General features: G+C 41.1%; 1 protein-coding gene across 1 annotated transcript in view; it reads right to left on the bottom strand.

The window, feature by feature from the left end:
• The window catches only part of parlb (presenilin associated, rhomboid-like b), a 44,934-nt gene that overhangs the window by 11,575 nt on the left and 11,663 nt on the right, over positions 1 to 21,696 (bottom strand). Inside the window, exons 2-4 of the mRNA XM_060834953.1 lie at positions 19,040 to 19,265; positions 16,561 to 16,701; positions 10,378 to 10,426 (exon numbers count right to left, since the gene is read on the bottom strand). Coding sequence (XP_060690936.1) covers positions 10,378 to 10,426; positions 16,561 to 16,701; positions 19,040 to 19,265 — 416 coding nt within the window. The remainder of the gene's footprint in view (positions 1 to 10,377; positions 10,427 to 16,560; positions 16,702 to 19,039; positions 19,266 to 21,696) is intronic.

Below are 21,696 nucleotides of genomic sequence, written 5' to 3'. Positions count from 1 at the left end.
CAATGGCACTGTATACAGTACTATCAATATTACTAATAAACCACAGGCCATTATATTCACACCTAAAATATCAGACAGCCCCTCTTTCTAGAAGATATGTTACATTTTAAAACTTGGAAACACGCTGCAGTCATTGGTTTGAGGTGGTGGTGGTGGTGTGGGGAGAGAGAAGGTTAAAAATCAAATCCACAACAGTGAGCTTAACTGATGCCGTAAAGTTCCACAGTGGTTGGCACAGCTGAGGTTAAGGTAATAACAGGCTGAGGCACAGCACTGAGTTGAAACAGTGCTGGAATGACAAAATTACAGGCTTGATGTGGAGGTGTCGGTGTGGACTCGGCTGAACAAAATTAAAAATCACACAACCTCCATGTTATAGTACTTCCAAATAAACCTGTTGGACTATAACCTGGCATTGTGTGTTTGTTAAAAATTACAGACTAACAACAAAGAATAGGAGGAACTGCAAGATGATCAATGGACAGACTCACTGCAGGGAGTGCAATCAGCCCAGAGGTTGTTAACAGATAAATTGGCAAGTGAATTCAACTGATACAGGCCTTATTAATGAATGGGGCCACAATTATAAGTATGTTTGAATTCTTCTCGGTATTCACAAAGGTTTTACACCCAGGATATTATCTCATCTATTCACAAATGATCACTTTAGTAGGATAACAGAGAGCAGCTAGTGAACAGCAGCTCATTCAAGGGGGAATACCTTCAGGAGTGTACTGCAGAATTTAGGGAAATTAAGGAAAATAGTCAAGATCCAGGAGTAGATTAAAAAGAAATGGGCCAACTTTTTATAGTTACAGCCTGCATCCAAATTAAGACTACAAGACCATAAGAAACAGGAACAGTAGAAGGCCATTTGGCCCGTCGAGTTTGCTCCACCATTCATGGTTTTATATTTCTCATGCCTACTTTCCTGACTTTTCCCCACAACCCATAAAATTCTGCAATCTTAGCTAGCATGAAAATTATCAAACTAAACAAAAAAATTAAGAAATTTAATTTCAAAAGTTTCTGCAAGTTTAGTGTTTTGATGCAGTCCATAAGGTGCAGAAGACTGAACTGGCTTAGACCTAACCATCCATACAGGGAATCCTACACTTACATCCCTCGACATGTTACAAATTCTCTGGACTCTCCCACTGCCTCATCCACAGGAAGCTGAGCATATTGTGATGTTAACTGCACCAACAATGCACTAATTCAAAGATGTGCAAGTTAGGTGAATTGTTCATGAGAAATGCAGGGTTACAGGGATCGGGTTGGGAAGTGGGTCTAGGTGGGATGCTCTTCAGTGGGTGAGTGTGGTCTCAATGGGCTGAATGGTCTGCTTCCACACTTTAGGGATTCTATGAAGTAAATAGATGGGCTGAGGAAGGCTTGGCCCTGAAGTGGTAACAAATAGTAGTCTCTAATCAGGGAGGCCACTAAAAGAGGTCTTACCTAGGAAGAGATTTGGGAAAAGGACAAAAAGCAGCCCATTATTGGAACAAAACAGAAACAGAGTTGCAGCATCTGGAGGCAGATCTGCAGCAGGTCCACGCTGGTTAGAAGAGTCAAGGCAGAGAGGTAAACAATGGGGAGGCATGGCGCAAGGTCTGAGAGGAGTAGGAAAGTAACAATCTGACAGCTCAGGAATTGTGGATGCTCAGTATGAGTAGCAAGTGGAACCAGCATTGGTCTCCTGCAGTCTGCGTGTGGAAGGTTGATCAGAAGCTGAACAAAATCAATGCTGAGACAATGTAGCTGGAGAGAAGCTGTTGCAATAGGTTCACCAACCAGACGACACAAATTCACAACAATTGCTTAGAGAATCAAAGGTGATATGAGAAACATAGAAAATAGGAGTAGGCCACTCAGCCCTTTAACACTGTGCTGCCAATCATTCCGATCATAGCTAATCTGCCAACTCAGAGTTGTATAACATAGAAACAGAGCCTTCAATCCAACCCATTCACACCGATTAAGTTTCCGATTTAAACTAGTCCCACTTGCCTGTGTTTGGCCCATATCCCTCTATTCACATATCTGTCCAAATGTCTTCGAAGTGTTATAACTGTATCTAAATCTACCACTTTCTCTGGCAGGTCATTCCACAAAATGTATGTGAAAACGTTGCCCCTCAGGTCCTTTTTAAGTCTTTCCCCTCTCACCTTAAAGTTATGCCCTCTATTTTTGAACACTCCCACCCTAGGGAAATAGCCTTTGCTATTCATCTTATCTATGGCTGTCAAGCGCTTATACATCTCTTTAAGATCACCTCTCAACTTTATATGCTTCAGTGAAAAATATTCCAGTTTATCCTTATGACTCTAACCCTCCAGTCCTGGCAACAGTTTGGTAAATATCTTTTGAACTCTGTCCAATTTAATAATATCCTTCCTATAGAAGAGCAACCAGAACTGTACACAGCACTTCAAAAGTGACATCATCAATATTCTGCACAACCTCAACATGACATCCCAACTGCTATACCCAATGGCCTGAGCAATCAAGGTCAGCATTTGAGGTATTTTAGGTGTTGCAGATGATTTCCTCGAATTCCAGGAGCAGCAATTACTGTTCCATATGCTGTTGCATTGTTTTGGAATTTTGGGGGATGGAAATGATCAAACAACATCACTTCAAAAAGGAGGAAGAGAAACAAAGGCAGTGACCACACGGTCAGAGAAAGAAGCCCACACTGCTGTCCAACACAGCAGTGAATCTGCACAATTACTGCCTTTGCTATTTGAGTTCATGTACCTCTGGATATCGGAATGTGTCTAGAAAAAATTAACAAACAGCGAAATTCACAGCTGACCTTGGAGGACCCTGTGTGGGAGAGCTCACAGCATAAGAGCAGATAAGTGCATAATGTTTAAGTGTAATCTTGCTGTAAATCTACAACAGTGAGAGAATGGGCTCTTTCTTGATTATATGTTTTATTGAGATCTATCTCTTGATTAAATGTTGAAAATATAAACCATAAGTATTAAGTTAGCCTCGAGCAGTTTTTTGTGAGAGCAATAAGTTGGTGTTTTTTTTCTGGGTGTGTGGATTGTTAAGGAGCAAAATGGCCTTTGGTAGTGATGTACTCTTCCTGTCAGATATGGGAGTTTGGGGAGAATTTCCATGTTACTGGTGATTATGTCTGGAGGAAGTGTCTTTGATTGCAAATCCTATCAGATCGAATGGATCGATTGAAGCGGCACCCTCTGTGTGAAAGAATTGCCCCACAGGTCGCTCTTGTGTCTTTCCCCTCTCACCCTAAACCTATGCCCTCTTGCTCTGGAATCCTCGATCCCAGGGAAAAGACTTTGCCTATTTACCCTATCCATACCCCTCATAATTTTAGAGGCAAAAAAAAATTAACAGGAGCTATGGGTGTGATGGATGGCAGTTATAGGGAGGGAGAAAGGTGCAGATATGGTCAGATAGGGCAGGAATAGGAGACAAAGCATATGAATGCATGGCAGAGCAGCAGGTGCAGGGGAGAAGGGTTCACATTTTTGGATCTTTGAAATCTTTTCTGGGGTAGAAATAACCTGTACAAGAAGGAGGAATTGCATCTGAATTGAAAGGGGAATAATATACTGGCAGGGACAATTTGCTAGAGCTGCTTGGGGGTATTTAAAATAGTAAGGCGGGGGATGGGACCCGGGAGATAGTGAGGAAAGATTTCAATTTGAGACTGGTACATTGAGAACAAAGGCAAGTCAAATAGTCAGGGCAGGCAGGAACAAAGCAGAGAACAAGGCAGGACTGATAAATTAACACCATTTATTTCAATGCAAGAGGCCTAACAGGGAAGGCAGATGAACTCAGGGCATGGTTAGGAATATGGGACCTGGATATCATAGCAATTACAGAGACCTGACTCAGGGATGAACAGGACTGACAGCTTAATGTTCCAGGATACAAATGCTATAGGAAGGACAGAAAGGGAGGCAAGAGAGGAAGGAAATTGGTGATTTTGATAATGGATAGTACTACTGCTGTACTTACGGAGGAATATTCCTGGGAATATATCCAGGGAAGTTATTTGGGTAGAACTGAGAAATAAGAAAGGAATAATCACCGAATTGGGATTGTATTATAGGCCCTCCAAGAGTCAGAGGGAAATTGAGAAACAAATTTGTAATGAGATCTCAGTTATCTGCAAGAACAATAAGGTGATTATGGTAGGGGATTTTAACTTTCCAAACATAAAAAGGGACTGCCATCGTGTCAAAGGTTTGGATGGAGAGGAATTTGTTAAGTGTGAACAAGAACATTTTCTGATTCAGTATGTGAATGCACCTACTAGAGAAGGTGCAAAGTTTGACCTACTCTTGGGAAATAGGCCGGGCAGGTGACTGAGGTGTCAGTGGGCAAGTACTTGGGGACCAGCGACCATAATTCTATTAGTTTTAAAACAGTGATCGGATCTAAAAGTTGAAATTCTAAATTGGATGAAGGCTAATTTTGACAGTATTAGGCAAGAACTTTCAAAAGTTGACTGGGGGGAAATGTTTGCAGGTAAAGGGACAGCTGGAAAATGGGAAGCCCTCAAAAATGAGATTATGAGAGTCCAGAGACAGTATATTCCTGTTAGTGTGAAAGGAAAGGCTGGTAAGTGTAGGGAATGCTGGATGACTAGAGAAATTGAAGTTTTGTTTAAGAAAACAAAGAAAGCATATGACAGATATAGACAGCAGAGATCGAGTGAATCCTTAAAAGAGTATAAATGTAGTAGGAAATCAGGAGGGCAAAAAGGGGACATGAGATAGCTTTGGCAAATAGGGTTAAGGAGGATCCAAAGGGATTCTATAAATATAATAACATGGTAACTCGGGAAAGAATAGGGCCCCTCAAAGATCAGCAAGCCAGCCGAATTGTGGAACCGCAGGATATGAGGGAGATACAAAACAAGTATTTTGCATCAGTGTTTAACGTGGAGAAGGACATGGAAGATATAAGAATGTGGGGAAATAGACGGTGACATCTTGAAAAATGTCCATATTACAGAGGTGGTGGCGCTGGATGTCTTAATATGCATAAAAACGGATAAATCCCCAGGACCTGATCAAGTGTACCCTAGAATTCTGAGGGAAGCTAGGGAAGTGATTGCTGGGCCCCTTGCTGAGATATTTGGATCATCGATACTCACAGGTGAGGTGCCCGAAGAGTGGAGGTTGGCTAATGTGGTGCCACTACAGTATTTAAGAAAGATGGTAAGGAAAAGCCAGGGAGCTATTGACCAGTGAGACTGACACCAATGGTGGGCAAGTTGGTGGAGGGAATCCTGAGTGACAGGATGTGCATGTATTTGGAAAGGCAAGGACTGTCAGAGGCTGAGGGGTGACCTTATAGAGGATTAAAAATTATGAGGGGCATGGATAGGGTAAATAGGCAAAGTCTTTTCCCTGGGTTCAGGGAGTCCAGAACTAGAGGGTATAGGTTTAAGGTGAGAGGGGAAAGGTATAAAAGAGACCTAAGGGGCAACCTTTTTACGCAGAGGATGGTACGTGTATGGAATGAGCTACCAGAGGATGTGGTGGAGGCTGGTACAACTGCAATATTTAAGAGGCATTTGGATGGGTATATGAATAGGAAGGGTTTGGAGGGATATGGGCCGGGTGCTGGCAGGTGGAACTAGATTGGGTTGGGATATCAAGTCGGCATGGACGGGTTGGACCGAAGGGTCTGTTTCCATGGTGTACATCTCTATGACTGATTAGGGATAGTCAACATGGTTTTGTGCGTGGGAAATCATGTCTCACAAATTTGACTGAGTTTTTTGAAGAAGTCACAAAGAGGATTGATGAGGGCAGAGCAGTGGACGTAATCTATATGGATTTCACTAAAGTGTTCGACAAGGTTCCTCAAGGTAGACTGTTTAGCAAGGTTAGATCTCATGGAGTACAGGGAGAACTAGCCACTTGGATACAGAACTGGCTCAAAGGTAGAAGACAGAGAGTGGTGATGGAGGAGGATTGTTTTTCAGACTGGAGGCCTGTGACCAGTGGAGTGCCACAAGGATCGGTGCTGGATCCACTATCTTTCATCATTTACATAAATAATTTGGGTGTTAGCTTGGGAGATATAGTTAGTAAGTTTGCAGACCTCACCAAAATTGGAGGTGCAGTGGACAGTGTAGTAGAGTAACTCAACGGGATTTTGATCAGATGGGCCAAAGAGCCGAGGAGTGGCAGATAAGAGTTTAATTCAGAAAAATGTGAGGTGCGGCATTTTGGAAAGGCAAATCAGGGCAGGACTTATACACTTAATGGTAAGGTCCTAGGGAGTGTTGCTGAACTAAGAGACCTTGGAGTACAAGTTCCCAGTCCCTTGAAAGTGGAGTTGCAGGCAGATAGGATAGTGAAGGCGGTGTTTGGTATGCAATCCTTTATTGGTCAGAGCATCGAGTATAGGAGTTGGAAGGTCATATTGCGGCTGCACAGGACATTGGTTAGGCCACTGTTGGAATACTGCTTGCAATTCTTGTCTCCCACCTATCAGAAAGATGTTGTGAAACTTGAAAGAGTTCAGAAAAGATTTACAAAGATGTTACCAGGGTTGGAGGATTTGAGCTATTCAGAGAGGCTGAATAGTCTGAGGCTGTTTTCCCTGGAGTGTCGGTGGCTGAGGGGTGACCTTATAGAGTTTTATAAAATCATGAGGGGCATAGGTAGGGTAGATAGACAAGGTCTTTTCCCTGGGGTGGGGGAATCCAGAACTAGAGGGCATAGGTTTAGTTTGAGAGGGGAAAAATTTAAAAGGGACCTAAAGGGCAACTTTTTCACATAGAGGGTGGTGCGTGTATGGAATGAGCTGCCAGAGAAAGTGGTGGAGACTGGTACAATTTCAACATTTGCAAGGCATTTGGATGGCTGTATGAATAGGAAGGGTTCAGAGCGATACGGTCCAAGTTGCTGGAAAATGGGACTAGATTAGGTTTGGATATCTGGTCGGCATGGCCGAGTTGGACTGAAGGGTCCATTTCTATTCTGTACCTCTATGACCCTATGGTAAATGCTCTCTTAACACAACATCTACCCATGATGCAACTTTCAAAAAACTATGCACCTGACCCCATCGATGTCTCTGTTTGTCAATACTACCCAGGGCTCTACCATTAATTGCAGAAGTCCCACCCGTTGAGAGTTTCACCAAAATGTAATTATCCAAATCAAACTCCATCTGCAACTCCTCAGCTCATCGGCCCAACTGATCAAGATTCTTTTGTAATCTTACATAACCTTTTTCACTATTGACTATTCCACCAATTTTGGTGTCTTCACAAATTTACTAACAATGCCTCCTAAATTCTCACCCAAATCATTTATATAAATGACAAACAAAAGTAGACCCAGCACAGATCCCTAAAGAAAACTGCTAATCACAGGCCTCCAGTCCAATGAAAAAAATCCCCCATCACCATCCTCTGTCTCCTACTCTCAAGCCAATTTTGTATCTAATTGGCAAGCTCTCCTTGAATCCCATGTGATCTGCCTCACTAATCAGTCTACTATGTGGAACCTTGTCAAAGGCTTTACTGAAGTCTATGCAGATAATGTTATCACTCTGCCCTCATCAATCTTCTCAGTTACTTTCTCAAAAAACTCAATCAAGTTTGGGAGATGCAATTTCCCACACATAAAGCCATGCTATCCTTAATCAGTCCTTGCCTTTCCAAATGCAAGTAAATCCCCTCCTTCACAATCACCCCCAACAACTTACCCATCACAGATGTCAAACTCACAAATCAACAGTTCCCAGACATTTCCTTACAATCTTTTTAAAGACAGGGACAACCATTCGCCACCCTCCAGTATCTCACCCACGGCTCAAGAAGATACAAATATCGCTGCTAAGGGCCACACAATTTCTTCCCTTACTTCTCACAATGTCCTGGAAAAGACATGATCAGGTCCTGGAGATTTGTTCACCTTTATGTTTTTTAAGACTTCCAGCACTTCTTTAGTAATGGGACTGTTTTCAAGATATCAAAATGTATTTCCCCGAACTCCCTAGCCTCTATTTCTTTTTCCATAGTAAAAACTGATGCAAAATATTTGTTTAGTATCTCTCCCATCTCCTGTAGTTCCAAACAAAAATAACCTCGTTGATTTTTAAGAAGACTTATTCTCTCCTTATTTGCCTTTTTTGCTCATAACGTACTTGTAGAATCTCGATGGGTTATCCTTAACTTACCTGCCAAGGCTATCTCATATCACCATTCTGCCCTCCAAATTTCCTGGAAAATTGAGCTGCCTGTCCTGTCCCTTCCTCAGCCATGTTTCCGTAGTAGCTACGATGTCCTAGTCCCATGTTTCCATACATGCCCGGAGTTCATCTGCCTCACCTGCAAGATTCCTTGCATTGAAGTAAATGCAGCTTAATTCTTCAGAGTCACCTCATTCTGACTTGCCCTTGCCTGCCTTTTTCGAATTAATTTGCTCTTTTTTTAAATTCAGAACCATTTGCATTTGTCTTTCTATTCTCACTACTACCTAGGACGTCTCCACCTCTCTCCCGGTTAGTTGTAAGGCTCCCAAAGAGCATGAGCGAATCTCCCCGCCAGGAGGTTGACCCCTTCCAGTTCAGGTCAAACCCATCCCTTTGGATCTCTTCTGCAGCAGAAAAGACCTCAAATGATGCAAAAACATGAACCCTTGTCCACTGTACCATTTCCTCAGTCATTGATTTAGCTGCCCTATCTTCTACCTTCTGAATTGTCAACTTTGAAGTTCTTCAACCTTTTACCTAACATCTGACATTCACTCTGCAAAGCCTCAACCCCTTCCCCAATCATGTCATTCTTACCAATGTGTACAACATCTTCAGGCTTCTCACTCTCTCCTTTGACAATATGCTGCAAACATTTTGAAACATCCTTGACTAGGGAGGCAACATACCATCCTGAATTCACACTCAAGCCTGCAGAATCTCCTGCCTGTGCCCCTGACAGCAGGGCCCCTCCATAACAATTCTTCATCAAACCCCACTTAACAGAAGATTCATTCTTGGTGCCCAAGATTTGGCTGTCATTTCTATTTTCTACTGAGATACTATCCTCAACAGTACTCAAAAAGATACATTTCTTTGACAGAGGAATAACCATAAGAGACTCCTGAACTACCTTCCTATATCTCCTGACATTGACCAATCTAGTTCCCACATTTCCCCCAAATCTTTTGATTCCTTTAGACCCAACTGTTATATCCAACTCCTCCTTAAAATGATGCAATTTTTGGACACAGTTGCTTCCACAGGCTCACAACTTTTTGGGTGAAGAAATTTTCCTCATCCCAGTCCTAAATAGTCTACCCTACATCCTTAGACTGTACCCCGTGATTCTGGACTCCCCTATCATGGGAACATTCTTCCTCAGTCTACCCTGCCTTGTCCTGCCAGAATGTTAGAGTTTTATGAGATTCTCCTTCATACTTCTGAACTCCATTGAATATAGTTCTAACTAATTCAACCGCTCCTCATCCATCAGTCCCAAGAGGAAAAAAAATCTCTTTTATGCAGCTTTTCGTTAGAATCTTGAATGCATGGCCTGACAGTGTGGCAATGGCAGATTCAGCCTTTTGAAAAGAACTAGATAATTATCTGCAGAGAAACAAAAAAAAATCTAGGGGTTACAGAGAAATGAGTCTGGCTTTATTGGTCTTGTAGAGACTAGAGATGGATATAAAGGGCCAGTGGCCTCCTGTGAATTATAATTATTCTAATGACTTTAGATGGTTATAACACATGACAAAGATCATGTGTTACAACCATCTAAGGCATCACCATCTGCATGGGTCAACGTGGGGAATTCAGACCAAGGTACATGATGTAGATCAAGATTCCAGATCTGTTGGTGCTTTCTTTCAAAATTAAATCAGATGAAATTTGTAATATGTGGCCGATCCAAAGGATATTAGAATTGAATGACACAGCACCACCGTGTGGGGTCAATGGCTATGTGCAAAAAGATACAACTCACTATGATTCTCTGCAGTGGCAAATGTTGCAACTGGCTTGTAACTGCAACAGTGAAAATAAAAGTTTCATTTACCACTTCATTTTATAGCAAAAGTAGATTATTACCTCGATATTTCCAGATAGGAACATCTTTTACAGAGAAATATGTAAGGGATCCTCGATATTATTCATCCAAATGTTTGACTGAGGATATATTACGACTGAGCAGCTAAAGAAACTGCAATGCAATCTCAAAACAGCCTTTGTATAAGACTTACAGAAAGCAACTAAAGTCCTTGAAGTAAATATCAACATCACAATTGTAATGGCCAAGGTAGAAGGCTGACTGACCTAAGATCGAGAACTATCTTCTCAGTATTTATCACCAACATTCCATGAATGTTCATTTAATTTAACACAAACCTGTGACAGTCCTCTGCCCCTCAGTAAGGCTGTTCCACCACTGATTCACCTAAAACACAACAATAATTGAATTTCAAATATGAGAGCAGACTTGGCACAGTGATAATGCCACTGTAAGCAGTATAGATGCATAAAATCATAAATAGATGTTAACTGATTAAGCTAATAACTAAAGCTGGTGGCAAATGGATTTTCAATGTCATCAAATCAGGGATCATTATTTTGAACTTGAAAGAACAGATTACTTTCTAAATGGTGAAAGACAAGAAATAGCGGAGTCTCTAGGAGAGTGGGGTCCGTGAATGCAGATCATTTAAGCATCATGGACAAATACTAATAACATTCAAAAAGACAAAACAGAATGCTGTCATCTCTATCTGGGAATTAAAATAAGAGGTAGAATCAATGCTTGAGATATGGAATGTTCTATTTAGACCATTCTTGAAGCACAGGGTACCAATGTGGACAAGTTTACCTACAAGAGACAAATCGTCTTGACTTTGAATTATAGCTTCTTTCCTTCACTGTCACTCGCTCTAAAACCTGGAATTCCTTTCTTAACAGCATTGTGGGTTTACTTACACTACAAGGACTGCAATGGTTCGAGGCAGCAGCTCGCTACCACTATTCCAGGGCAACTAGGAATGAGCTGGCCTTGCCCACGATGCCTATATCCCATAAGTGAATAAAGAAGCTCAAGAATATGAGAAATTTGGAAAATTCCTCCACAAATTGCTAGTTCTTAATTAATTGACAATTGTTAATTGTAATTCTAAACTTCATAGATCTATGTTATCCAAGGACATTAAAGAACATGGAGCAAAGATGGGTATGTGCAGTTTGATTACTGAATTAGTTATTGTTGCCTCACTCACAGGTAGGACAGGCTCAAACTATTAAATGCTCCACTCCTGTTCCAGTGCTGCTACTGTGAATCATACAAGCCCTTTAATAACAGAAATTCTCTTATTAAAGTTTATATCTCTCATATCCTAATTTTCTCATTAAAGCTTAAAAAAGCAGATTCTCCTGATATCTGAATTCCTTCAAGATAACTCATTACTCACTCCTACCAACTGTCAAATCAAAATTCCAGACTCTAAAACCTTCCCCAAAACTCATCCCATTTTTATGCCACTCTTTCCATCAAAGTTCAACATTCTTGTACCCCATCACTGCTAAAATATTTGTGCCCCAATTCTACAATTGACACTTACCATGTTTGGATTCTAACTCCATCAAAGTTTACCTTTATCATACACTAACTCTAACCTTAAAACTTACTCATGCCGTTCCTTGAGTGTCCCATGAAAACTCATTCCTATCATAGCCCAACTCTTCTTTAATATGGAAAAATGTCCAGATCATTCCACACAGGCATCATCTTCTCCAAATGAGATGTTCAACTGGGCTACGAGTAAGCTGATTGACCATAAGAGTTATCAGACTCTATTCATTCTGTGTGTTTGCATTTTTAGGCTTTTTGCTAAGATATTCATCTTGTGCTCAGCAACAAAGACCATTCCTAGATGCATGCCATTGCTCCCCAAAAACAAATTTTCAGACAATCTCTCGTAAAGCCATGGTGTTGATCAGGAGACCGTATTATTTAAACTTCAGGAAGCTACAGTATAAACTTTCTCTCAACTTGGGCTGTCATCTACTAAACAGAAGTAGCAGGTTAACAGTAAACAAATACATAGATGTCTACAGAGGTTAATGCTGGACAGAACATACCAGTTCAATCAATCCATGTTATAAGATATAGATATGGAATTAGCTCTTCAAGGCTGCTCTGCCATTCAATCATGGCTAATCATGCTTCTCAACTCCATTCTCTTGCCATTTCCCTGTAACGCTTCATACCTTTCCTAATGAAGAACCTACCTATTCTCTGTCTTAAGTATTCTCAAAGACTTGGCCTCCACATCCTGAGTTCCAGAGAATCACCAATCTTTGCCTGAAGAAATGTTTCCTCATATCACTTCTAAATGGACGTCCCTTCAACCTGAAGCTGTGCCTCAGGCTCTAATCTCCCCTACTAGTGGAAAAATCTTCCCCACTTCCACTCTATCAGGCCTCTCATTATCCTGTCAGTTGCAATCAGAACCTCCTCACCTTTTTAATCTCCATCAAGTACAGATCCAGAGTCCTCAACAACTCTTCATATGACAAGCCTTTCAGCCCCGCGATCATTCTTGTAAATCTCCTCCAGACCCCTTCCAATGGCAGTACATCTTTCCTTAGATATGGGGCTCACAATTTTCCAAATGTGGTCTGACCACAACCTCAGCAGCACATCTGGGCTTGTTTTCTAGTCCTCTTGAAATTAATGCAAACATTGCTTTGCCCTTCCTAAATATCAACCTTAATTAGAATCCTGAACTAAGACTCCCATGTCTCTTTGCATTTCAGATTTCCAAAGCGTTTCCACATTCAGAAAATAGTCAATTCCTCTATTCCTCCTACCAAAATGTATAACTTCTCACTTTGCCACACTGCATTCCAACTGCCACTTTTTTGCCCACTCACCCATCGGTTCAAGACTGCAGCCACCCCAATACCTCAACATTACTTATCCCTCCACATACCCTTGTGGCATTTGCAAACTTATCAACAATGCCTTCAGGATTTACATTTCTTCCAATAGTCTTATGTAAATTTACTCACTCTGTTTCTTTTTTTTTAATTTCCTTCATTCATCTATCCGATCTAATCACATTTTCTGGCCTCAGCAACTATCCCAGAAGTGAATTGCGTAGTTTCACAACTCTCCTTGCAAAGAAATGTCACCTTCCCTCCATTTCAATCATAGAGTCATACAGTCCCACAGCATGGAGACAGGCCCTTTGGCCCAAACTAGTCTATGCCGACCAAAATGTCCACCTACGCTAATCCCATTTCCCTGCACTTGGCCCATATCATTCTAAACCTTGTCCAAATGCCTCTTAAATGTTGTTAATGTATCTGCCTCAACCATTTCCATTGGCAGCTCATTCCATATGTGTACCACCTCCTGTGTAAAAAAGGTTGCCCCTCAGGTTCTTTTTTATTCTTTCCCCTCTAGCCCTTGCATTTCATATTGTATTTATTGCCCTTTGTTCTCAGCTCAACAACTGAGAACACTGTGATTCTATCTCCCCTTTTATTATTTTTAACACTGTTACATCATCTTGCAGTCTGCATTTGTACATTTCAAAATGACCGAAATTATGAAACCTTTCTGCAGATTTGTACTTTCTCACACCAAGCAGCGTCCTAGGATATTTGTCTGATATATATTGTAAGGTCTTAATATCCTTCCTATTATGTGCAAATCAATGATAACCTCAGTACTGTAAGTGAAGCCTCAGTTAGTTCATTGTTATTTCATCATTACCTCTTAACTTTAATACTGTATATCTTTCATGATAAAAACTAATAATTCACGAGCTATTTTTTTAAACCAGCCTTCATAAATGGAGTTTACCTTTATTACCCACTTGAACCTCCATTCCCTTTGTTAATCCACAATGCAGTCCTTTCTGCTATTACGTGTTTCGTCAACACAAATCGGCTGTACCTCAATTGATGAATAGGTGACATTATTTATAAAATGCAAACTTTTGCATTCATGTGTTGGTTATTACACGAGTCCACCGCTAATTCTTTAAGAATTATTTTTATTACGCAATTTATTATAGTGCAAGGCCGCACAAGATTGCAACTATCATGTTATCGCAAAAAGGACTGTACTAGCTTCTTCATGCCACTGTATAGCCCACCTTCCCACCTCATTAAATTCCCTCTGCAACTTCCTCGTGTTTTCTACAAACTAATGTTTGTATTAATTGCACTTCAGCATTGGCACATTGTCATCATTCTCTCTCGATCTATGTCAGAATACCTCACTTGTATAATGAACAGCATTTCAGTGAGGCCTATAATTTAAGCCTCACTGGACACCAGTGACCTCTGGATAATTGCTTTCAACTATTACCCTTGCACTTACTCCTTTCTAATCACTTTTATTCTAGTTTTCCAACTAATAATTTCATGGCCCCTCATTTTCTGATAGTTTGTGAAAGCATTTACTCAACTTAATATATAATAAATGCATTGTATGTGCTAATTAATTTTAGATTTGTGAAGCATGACTTCTAATGTTTTCTTTTCATATAGCTGAATGGAAACTTCATTTTTAAATTATAGATACCAAAATGTTCCTGGGTTTCAATGGTAAACTGACAGGCCTGTAATTACCTGCATTAGCTCTGCCTCTCTTTTTAAAAATGGTTGCTATACCTGCCACTCTCCAGTCCTCCAGCACACATCCATTCTCAATAGAGCCCTGATAATATAACAATACAGCAAATGCAGAATAACATTAACAAGCAAAACTAATCCTCACAAATACAAAATAAAAAACTGGCCCAACGGTAATATACTCAGCAGAACTAGATGGAGGATTAATGTCTGTTAAGTAATAATCTTTGCTAACCATCTCACAAAGACTCTGCCCTACCTCTGAGGTCTCAGAACAATTCCGTAACTGGGAGCATTCCACCCCCAGACAACCCCAAAATACACTTCCCAGTCCAATCAGAAACAAAAGAAATCAAATTAAGTTTCACTCATAATTTCAAATTGCTGTCAAACAATCACTGTAATTTACAGATGATGCTTCTGCGTCTGGGATCAAAAAATCTTGTTGCTCGTTCATTCATAAAGCAGGATGAAAGATATCAGATTACTTATCAGCTCTGACTTGAATGCTGTGGGTTCAAGTGTCACTGCAGAAACTGGAGCACAAAGGTCCAGACTGACATTCCCATTGCTGAAGGAGTCTTTCAGATGATAAGCTAAGCCAAGGCCATATCTGTCCTCTCATATGTACATAACACATTCCACTTCACTACATGAACAGCAGAGAAGTTCTCTCTGGTTTCTTGGCCAATATTTATCTGTCAACCAGCACCACTAAGATCAGATTATCTGGTCACCATCACATGTATGGAATTCTGCTTTGCACAAAGTAGGTGCTACATTGCCTATCAGTGACTATATCTCAAAAATACCATTATGTCCCTCCTCTCCCCAAAATCATATATACTCCTTTGGGATGTCTGAGGTTGTGACAAGTTTTACCTAAATGCAAATTTTTCTATTTCTAATACAGTATACACAAATTGTTTTTCCTCACCTACTTGTACATTACAGCCAAAGAAAATGTGTGTCTGAAGAACTAATGGCCTTTGCCAGTAAAAGCACCATACCTGACTATGATGACCTCTACATACAATGATTTGGATATTGTATTTTTTTTAAAAAAATCTCTTCAGAGATGTTATTATACATCTCTGCAGGCAAGACTTCGACCTGGGTCTCCTGGCTCAGGGGCAGGGATACTACCATTGTAGATTAGTACCTGTTTCCCTATTTAAGCGACTATTAGCTTCCTAATGTTTCCTAAAAAGTTATTAAAATTCAAGTACTTGTTCTTGATTCGTACTGTGATTGACGTTTGCAGCTCAAACACAATAAACCTGTTTGAATTTGGGAGCTATTAAGCCAAACCCAACTTCAGTACTGTCCCAGTGTTTACATGAAAGGATTTCCATTGCAAACTGTTTAGCCAAAAGTAATATGGTATTTCTGCATTCACCACTGTCAAGTCAACTGGCATTCATTTGGTCCATTCTAATCAATGTTACCTACTCACTAACTCAGTAGAGTGCTGACCTAATGATCTTCTAAGAGAAAGTGAAGACTGCAGATGCTGGAGATCAGAGCTGAAAATGTGCTGCTGGAAAAGCGCAGCAGGTCAGGCAGCATCATAGGAGCAGGAGAATCGAGATTCCTGAAGAAGGGCTCATGCCCGAAACGTCGATTCTCATGCTCCTTGGATGCTGCCTGACCTGCTGCGCTTTTCCAGCAACACATTTTCAGTGCTGATCTAATGATACCTTAATATTCCTTGAAAACCAGCTTTCAATCCACAGCATATAAATACAGTTCTATGGCTGCAGTGACATTCTCTTTGGTCTAACAAAGTGGTCACATCATTCTGCCTTCACTTACTGTGGTGATTCTAAAGCAGCTCATCCAACCCCCAGGTAATAAAATCCATAGAAATCAGGTGCTTATAACTCAAAAGAAATTTGAATTTTGTTTGAAATACTGTGAAGTTTCGCAAACTTTTACCTGCTTCCTGATATCACCAGCTTTGGGAGGGTGATGCTTTTCCAGCCAATCTAATCGCAGCTCATTGAAGTAACTCTGAACTCTAGATTTGAGAGACTCATACTGCCAGATGGCTGCCACTCCGAATGAGGATCCTGTAAACTAAAGAAGTTACTGATCAACGTCTAGCTGATAACTCGGTTTAATACATAACACCATCACTAGATCAGCCCTGTTACAGGACAAGGGCAATAGTGCAATCCACTGGGTAAAATACCAAGGTTTGTAATACATGTTACAGGACAAATAGCCCATGATCTACGAAGCAGGATATCTGGCAAAGAGCCCAGGCCCACAGTGTAAAGACCAAAGGCTCACAGTGTGGGATACCAGCTGAAAGGCCAGCATCGGACCTCACAAAGATGGAACAGGAGAGAAGCTGAAATAAATCAATACGTCTAAAATGCATGATCATCACCCGCCAGGGGTATTTTCAAATTTGCCTCCAACTGAGAAAATTCCAATTGCACCCAGGATCGATGCTGTTGACATTCAACGTTCACAATGATGACCCACGGATATTTCCATTGGATAAAATAACCATACAATTAAAAATAGGAGAAAGTGAGGACTGCAGATGCTGAAGATCAGAGCTGAAAAATGTGATGCTGGAAAAGCGCAGCAGGTCAGGCAGCTTCCGAGGAGCAGGAGAATCGACAATTTGGGCATAAGCCCCTCTTCAGGAATGAGGAGGGTGTGCCAAGCAGGCTAGGATAAAAGGTACGGAGGAGGGATTTGGGGGAGGGTCGTTGGGAATGCGATAGGTGGAAGGAGGTGAGGGGGAGGGTGATAGGACGGAGAGGGGGTGGGGGCGGAGAGGTCGGGAAGAAGATTGCAGGTCAAGAAGGCGGTGCTGAGTCCGAGGATTGGGACTGAGATAAGGTGGGGGGGGGGGGGGGGGGGGGGGGAGGCGAAATGAGGAAGCTGGAGAAATCTGCATTCATCCCTTGTGGTTGGAGGGTTCCTAGGTGAAAGATGAGGCGCTCTTCCTCCAGGCGTCGTGTTGCCATGGTCTGGCGTTGGAGGTGGTCAAGGACCTGCATGTCCTTGGCGGAGTGGAAGGGGGAGTTAAAGTGTTCAGCCATGGGACACCTGTGGGACACCCACACCAACCAACCCAACCAAGTCCCTCCTCCCTACCTTTTATCTTAGCCTGCTTGGCATACCTTCCTCATTCCTGAAGTAGGGCTTATGCCCGAATTAAAAACAGGCACCATTAACAAGAACAATTACAAGCAGTAGTAAGTCACGAGATCCCTCAGACCAGGAAAGATCAAAGTTCTGGGCAGCAACATGAGGTGAACGAAGGAATTCAGGAATCTAGATATATAAATCAAAAGAATGCTCTCAAGTAGAAAATTCACTCAAAAAGACTTGTGCAATCCTGTGTAATGGAGATAGAGTATGAAATAAAATACAACTGCAGTAACGTCCAACAGTAGGCAGATTCATTTGTAATAGTGTTTGGTCAGGTTAGAAAGGACATACAGATTTGCAGAAAATTAGCGGCAACTCACAGGAAAACAATCTATTTTGAACAAACACAGGTTAAAATCCCCAATGATGAACAGCAAAGGAGTGGTCTGACTAAGGTGATTAAAATACACAAGATTAATAGGGTAGATCACATTCAGCTCTTCCCTCCAAAAAAAAAGGCCACATCTTAAGGATTGAGCAAAACAAGTTGAAAATTTAAGCAATATTTTTTGTACACAAACGATTTGTGAAAAACTGGGATGTATAGGTAGATAATCATTTATCCGAAATTCCAAAAGAACTCCGAAATCTGAAGTTCCTTTGTGAAGTTTTTTTTGCATAACAAGGTTATTTGTGCAAACAGGTGACCCAACTCCACACCCACTTGACCCACATCACTCAGATGTGACGTGGCAGTGTGGCCCAGCACTGGACGGTGTCAACTGTGTCTCAGCACTCGTACTAGTCACATGTGGGTCTACTATTTGTTTTTTTTAACTTTACCGTGAAAATATCATTTATTCCGAAATCTGAAAAATTCCAAACTCTGAAAAACAACTGGCCCCAAAGATTTTGGTTAAAGGATTGTGTACCTGTACTACTCCAGATTGCAGGCTCAGAATCTACCGAGGCACGTAAAAGTAAAATATTTGTTGAAAATAGGGTATGGGAATTTGGATTGAAGGCAAAGATGCCACAGTCAACAAAAGAGGAGCAGACTCACTGGGATTAGTGGCCCATACCTTTCTCAAATAAAATTAATCTCAGAACCCCAGGTCAGGGAAAGGAAAATGACCAACAGCTTCTGATCGCTATGCACTAATGTTCAGTCAATCAACAGCCTAATGACACAATCTCCTGACTCACACAGGAAGAACTGCCACCCAAGGAAGCACCCAGTTCATTAGTATCTCTCAGAGATTCAGCAGAGGAGGGAACAGCATCCTCTTTAGTGTCAACTTACCCCTACAGTAAACACAAAGGGTCTGACGAGCCTTCTGAATGAGCGTGATGATGATGATTTAGCTAAGACGGGCTCATCCAGCATTGGGGTGAGGCTGCTTTTGCTCGTCCGATTCACACGCGAGGCCAAGTCCTTCAGAATCTTTTCGTCCGGTTCCACGTTTCGGGGCTCATTTTTTTTGGGCGCTTTTCTAAACCCACGCCGAGCATCCTTGTAGAAAATTAACCTGGCAGAGAAAAAAAAATTACAATGTTCAATATACTTCAAAAGGCTTACTACACTTGTGCAGCACAAATACATTAATTATAGTATATCAGCAACAGCAGGACGCACCCAGAACACAAGTTAGGCACTGCAATTACTAAAGGAGCACTCCTGCCATTGTTGGTCAGCACACCTTCCCAGATCATTGATCATATTACTGACTTCAGCAGTACACACAGCACAGTAAATATGCCCAGACAAAAAGGCGCCAATGTGTAGGTAATAGAATAGGATATTTTTCCTTCCTTCGTCCCTACAAATTAAGATATTCACCTCCCCGTCCGCTATTCAATATAGAGATATTTTATCAATGTGTATTGTGAGAGATAAAGACAAATCTCTTCAGCTCATTAGCCAAATGGTAAAATTACTATAAATTTGGATCTTGAGAACTGAATCCCACTCATCGCTCCAGTCACAGAATTATTTACTTCAGTATAGCTCATTCATTCGATTTTTTTGATCTACTCCAAATTCTGTTTTCTGCACGCTACAAGACAGGATTCAGAAAGCAATGCAGAAACAACAGAGATTGCTAGAAAAGCTCAGCAGATTGGCAGTATCTATGGACAGAAATTAGAGTTAATGTTTTGGATCCAGTGACCCTTCCTCAGAATTTCTCTCTGCAGATGCTGCCAGACCTGCAGGGCTTTTCCAGTGATTCCTGTTTTGGCTTCTGATTTCCAAGACCCGCAGTTCTTTCAGTTTTTGTTCAGAAAGCAATGCTTCATATTGATCACTGACTTGAGACCTAGAGTGCACCACATTAGAGGATACTAGTTTAATGATACATAAGGACAAATTATATCATGAGATTTTTTCCAAAGCCAGAGTTCACATTCCCCAAAACCTGATATTTTTCCCACATAAAAATCTCAAGCAAGCAGCCTTTACCACCAAAAGAGAGACATCTACTTCAGTATCCAAAATTCTTTAGGAGCTCCAATACATCAGGAATTTGTGCCCTCCCTGCAAATGACAGTTCTCCCATTTGCATTTTGGGGTGCAAAACTTCTAATTAGCATTTCTCCCCTTATCTCATTGCTGTCTGGCACAGTTCAGCTGGACACAAATCCACTGTTGTTTTGTTACATGATTGTGACTAAATTTCAAAACACTTAAATTATTTGTAAAGTACTTTGGGAGGACCCCAAAATGGTGAGAGTTGCAACATAAATGGAAGCGATGTTAAATTTCTGCGTTTTTAATTGAAGGGTTAGTCTGTGAATTAGAATCCACTATCATTATACTTGATTATCAAAAAGTCGCTGGCATCACTGAATTCCGTAAATTTTGTAGGCACAGATTCGTTTTAATTTCTGTGCTGCAATGAACTTTATTCAGTGTTGCCGTGGAGATGTAACTTTTTCTTTAATTCGCAGATGGGGATGTGGGTATTGCTGGCAAGCCAGCATTTATTACCCATCCCAAATTGGTCTTGAATTGATTGACATTTCAGAAGGTAGTTAGCAATCAACTATGTTAAGTTTGGAATGGTCGCCACTTGGAGGTGCTAGTGTTGGACTGGGGTGGACAACCACCGAATGAAGGAGCAGTGCTCTGAAAGCTGGTGCTTCCAAACAAACCCGATTATAATCTGATGTTGTGTGATTTTTAATATTAAGTTTGGAATCACAGGGAGGCCAGACCAATCAGGTTGGCAGGTTTGCTTCCCTGTAGGACATTAGCGAGCTGAATAGATTATTATTGAAACCATTACATTTTTATTTAATAAAATACACCAACTTGTATTAAATTCTCAATTTTACTGAATTCAAATTTCACCATCTGCCATGATGGGTTTGAAGTTATGTCCCCAGAACATTAACCTGGCATTCTGGATTGCCAGTTTGATGATATCAGCATGACCCCAAAGTACAAAGTGAAGTATATGAAATTCTCCTACTGTGCCTGTACTTCAACAGTGAAAGCACCAGGATTTAGTAGCACCTTGTGATTAAAATTCCTCCTGTCACATCTTCAATGATACTTTTTGAAATGAAGTCACCATGACGAGCTGTAGCTCAATGTTAGCACTCTCACCTGATTCACAAGGCTGTCTGCTCAAGTCACACTGCAGAGACTTGGAAACATACACTGGCACCACAGCGCAATACTGAGTAAGAGCTGCAGTGTCCAAGGTGTCCTCTTGCGAATGGACATCCTCTCAGAGAGATGTAAAAGATACCGTGGTGGCAGAGATGCAGGCAGGAGTGGTGTGGGGGTGGGTAGGGGCAAGAGGTGGTGACAATATGTGGGGGTGGGGAAGAGGGGTTTGATGAGGTGTCACACATAAGGCTTCTCAGAAAAATTGAAGCCTATCACTTTTTTAAAAAAAAGTGACAGCAAAGAGTTTCAACCAACGTCAAATAAAGTTTTTCACGTACTTATGA

Source organism: Hemiscyllium ocellatum, chromosome 13, assembly GCF_020745735.1.
Source record: "Hemiscyllium ocellatum isolate sHemOce1 chromosome 13, sHemOce1.pat.X.cur, whole genome shotgun sequence".
In the NCBI taxonomy this organism is placed as follows: domain Eukaryota; kingdom Metazoa; phylum Chordata; class Chondrichthyes; order Orectolobiformes; family Hemiscylliidae; genus Hemiscyllium; species Hemiscyllium ocellatum.
The sequence above is the reverse complement of the archived record's forward strand: the minus strand, read 5'-3'. Positions and strand labels throughout refer to the sequence as shown.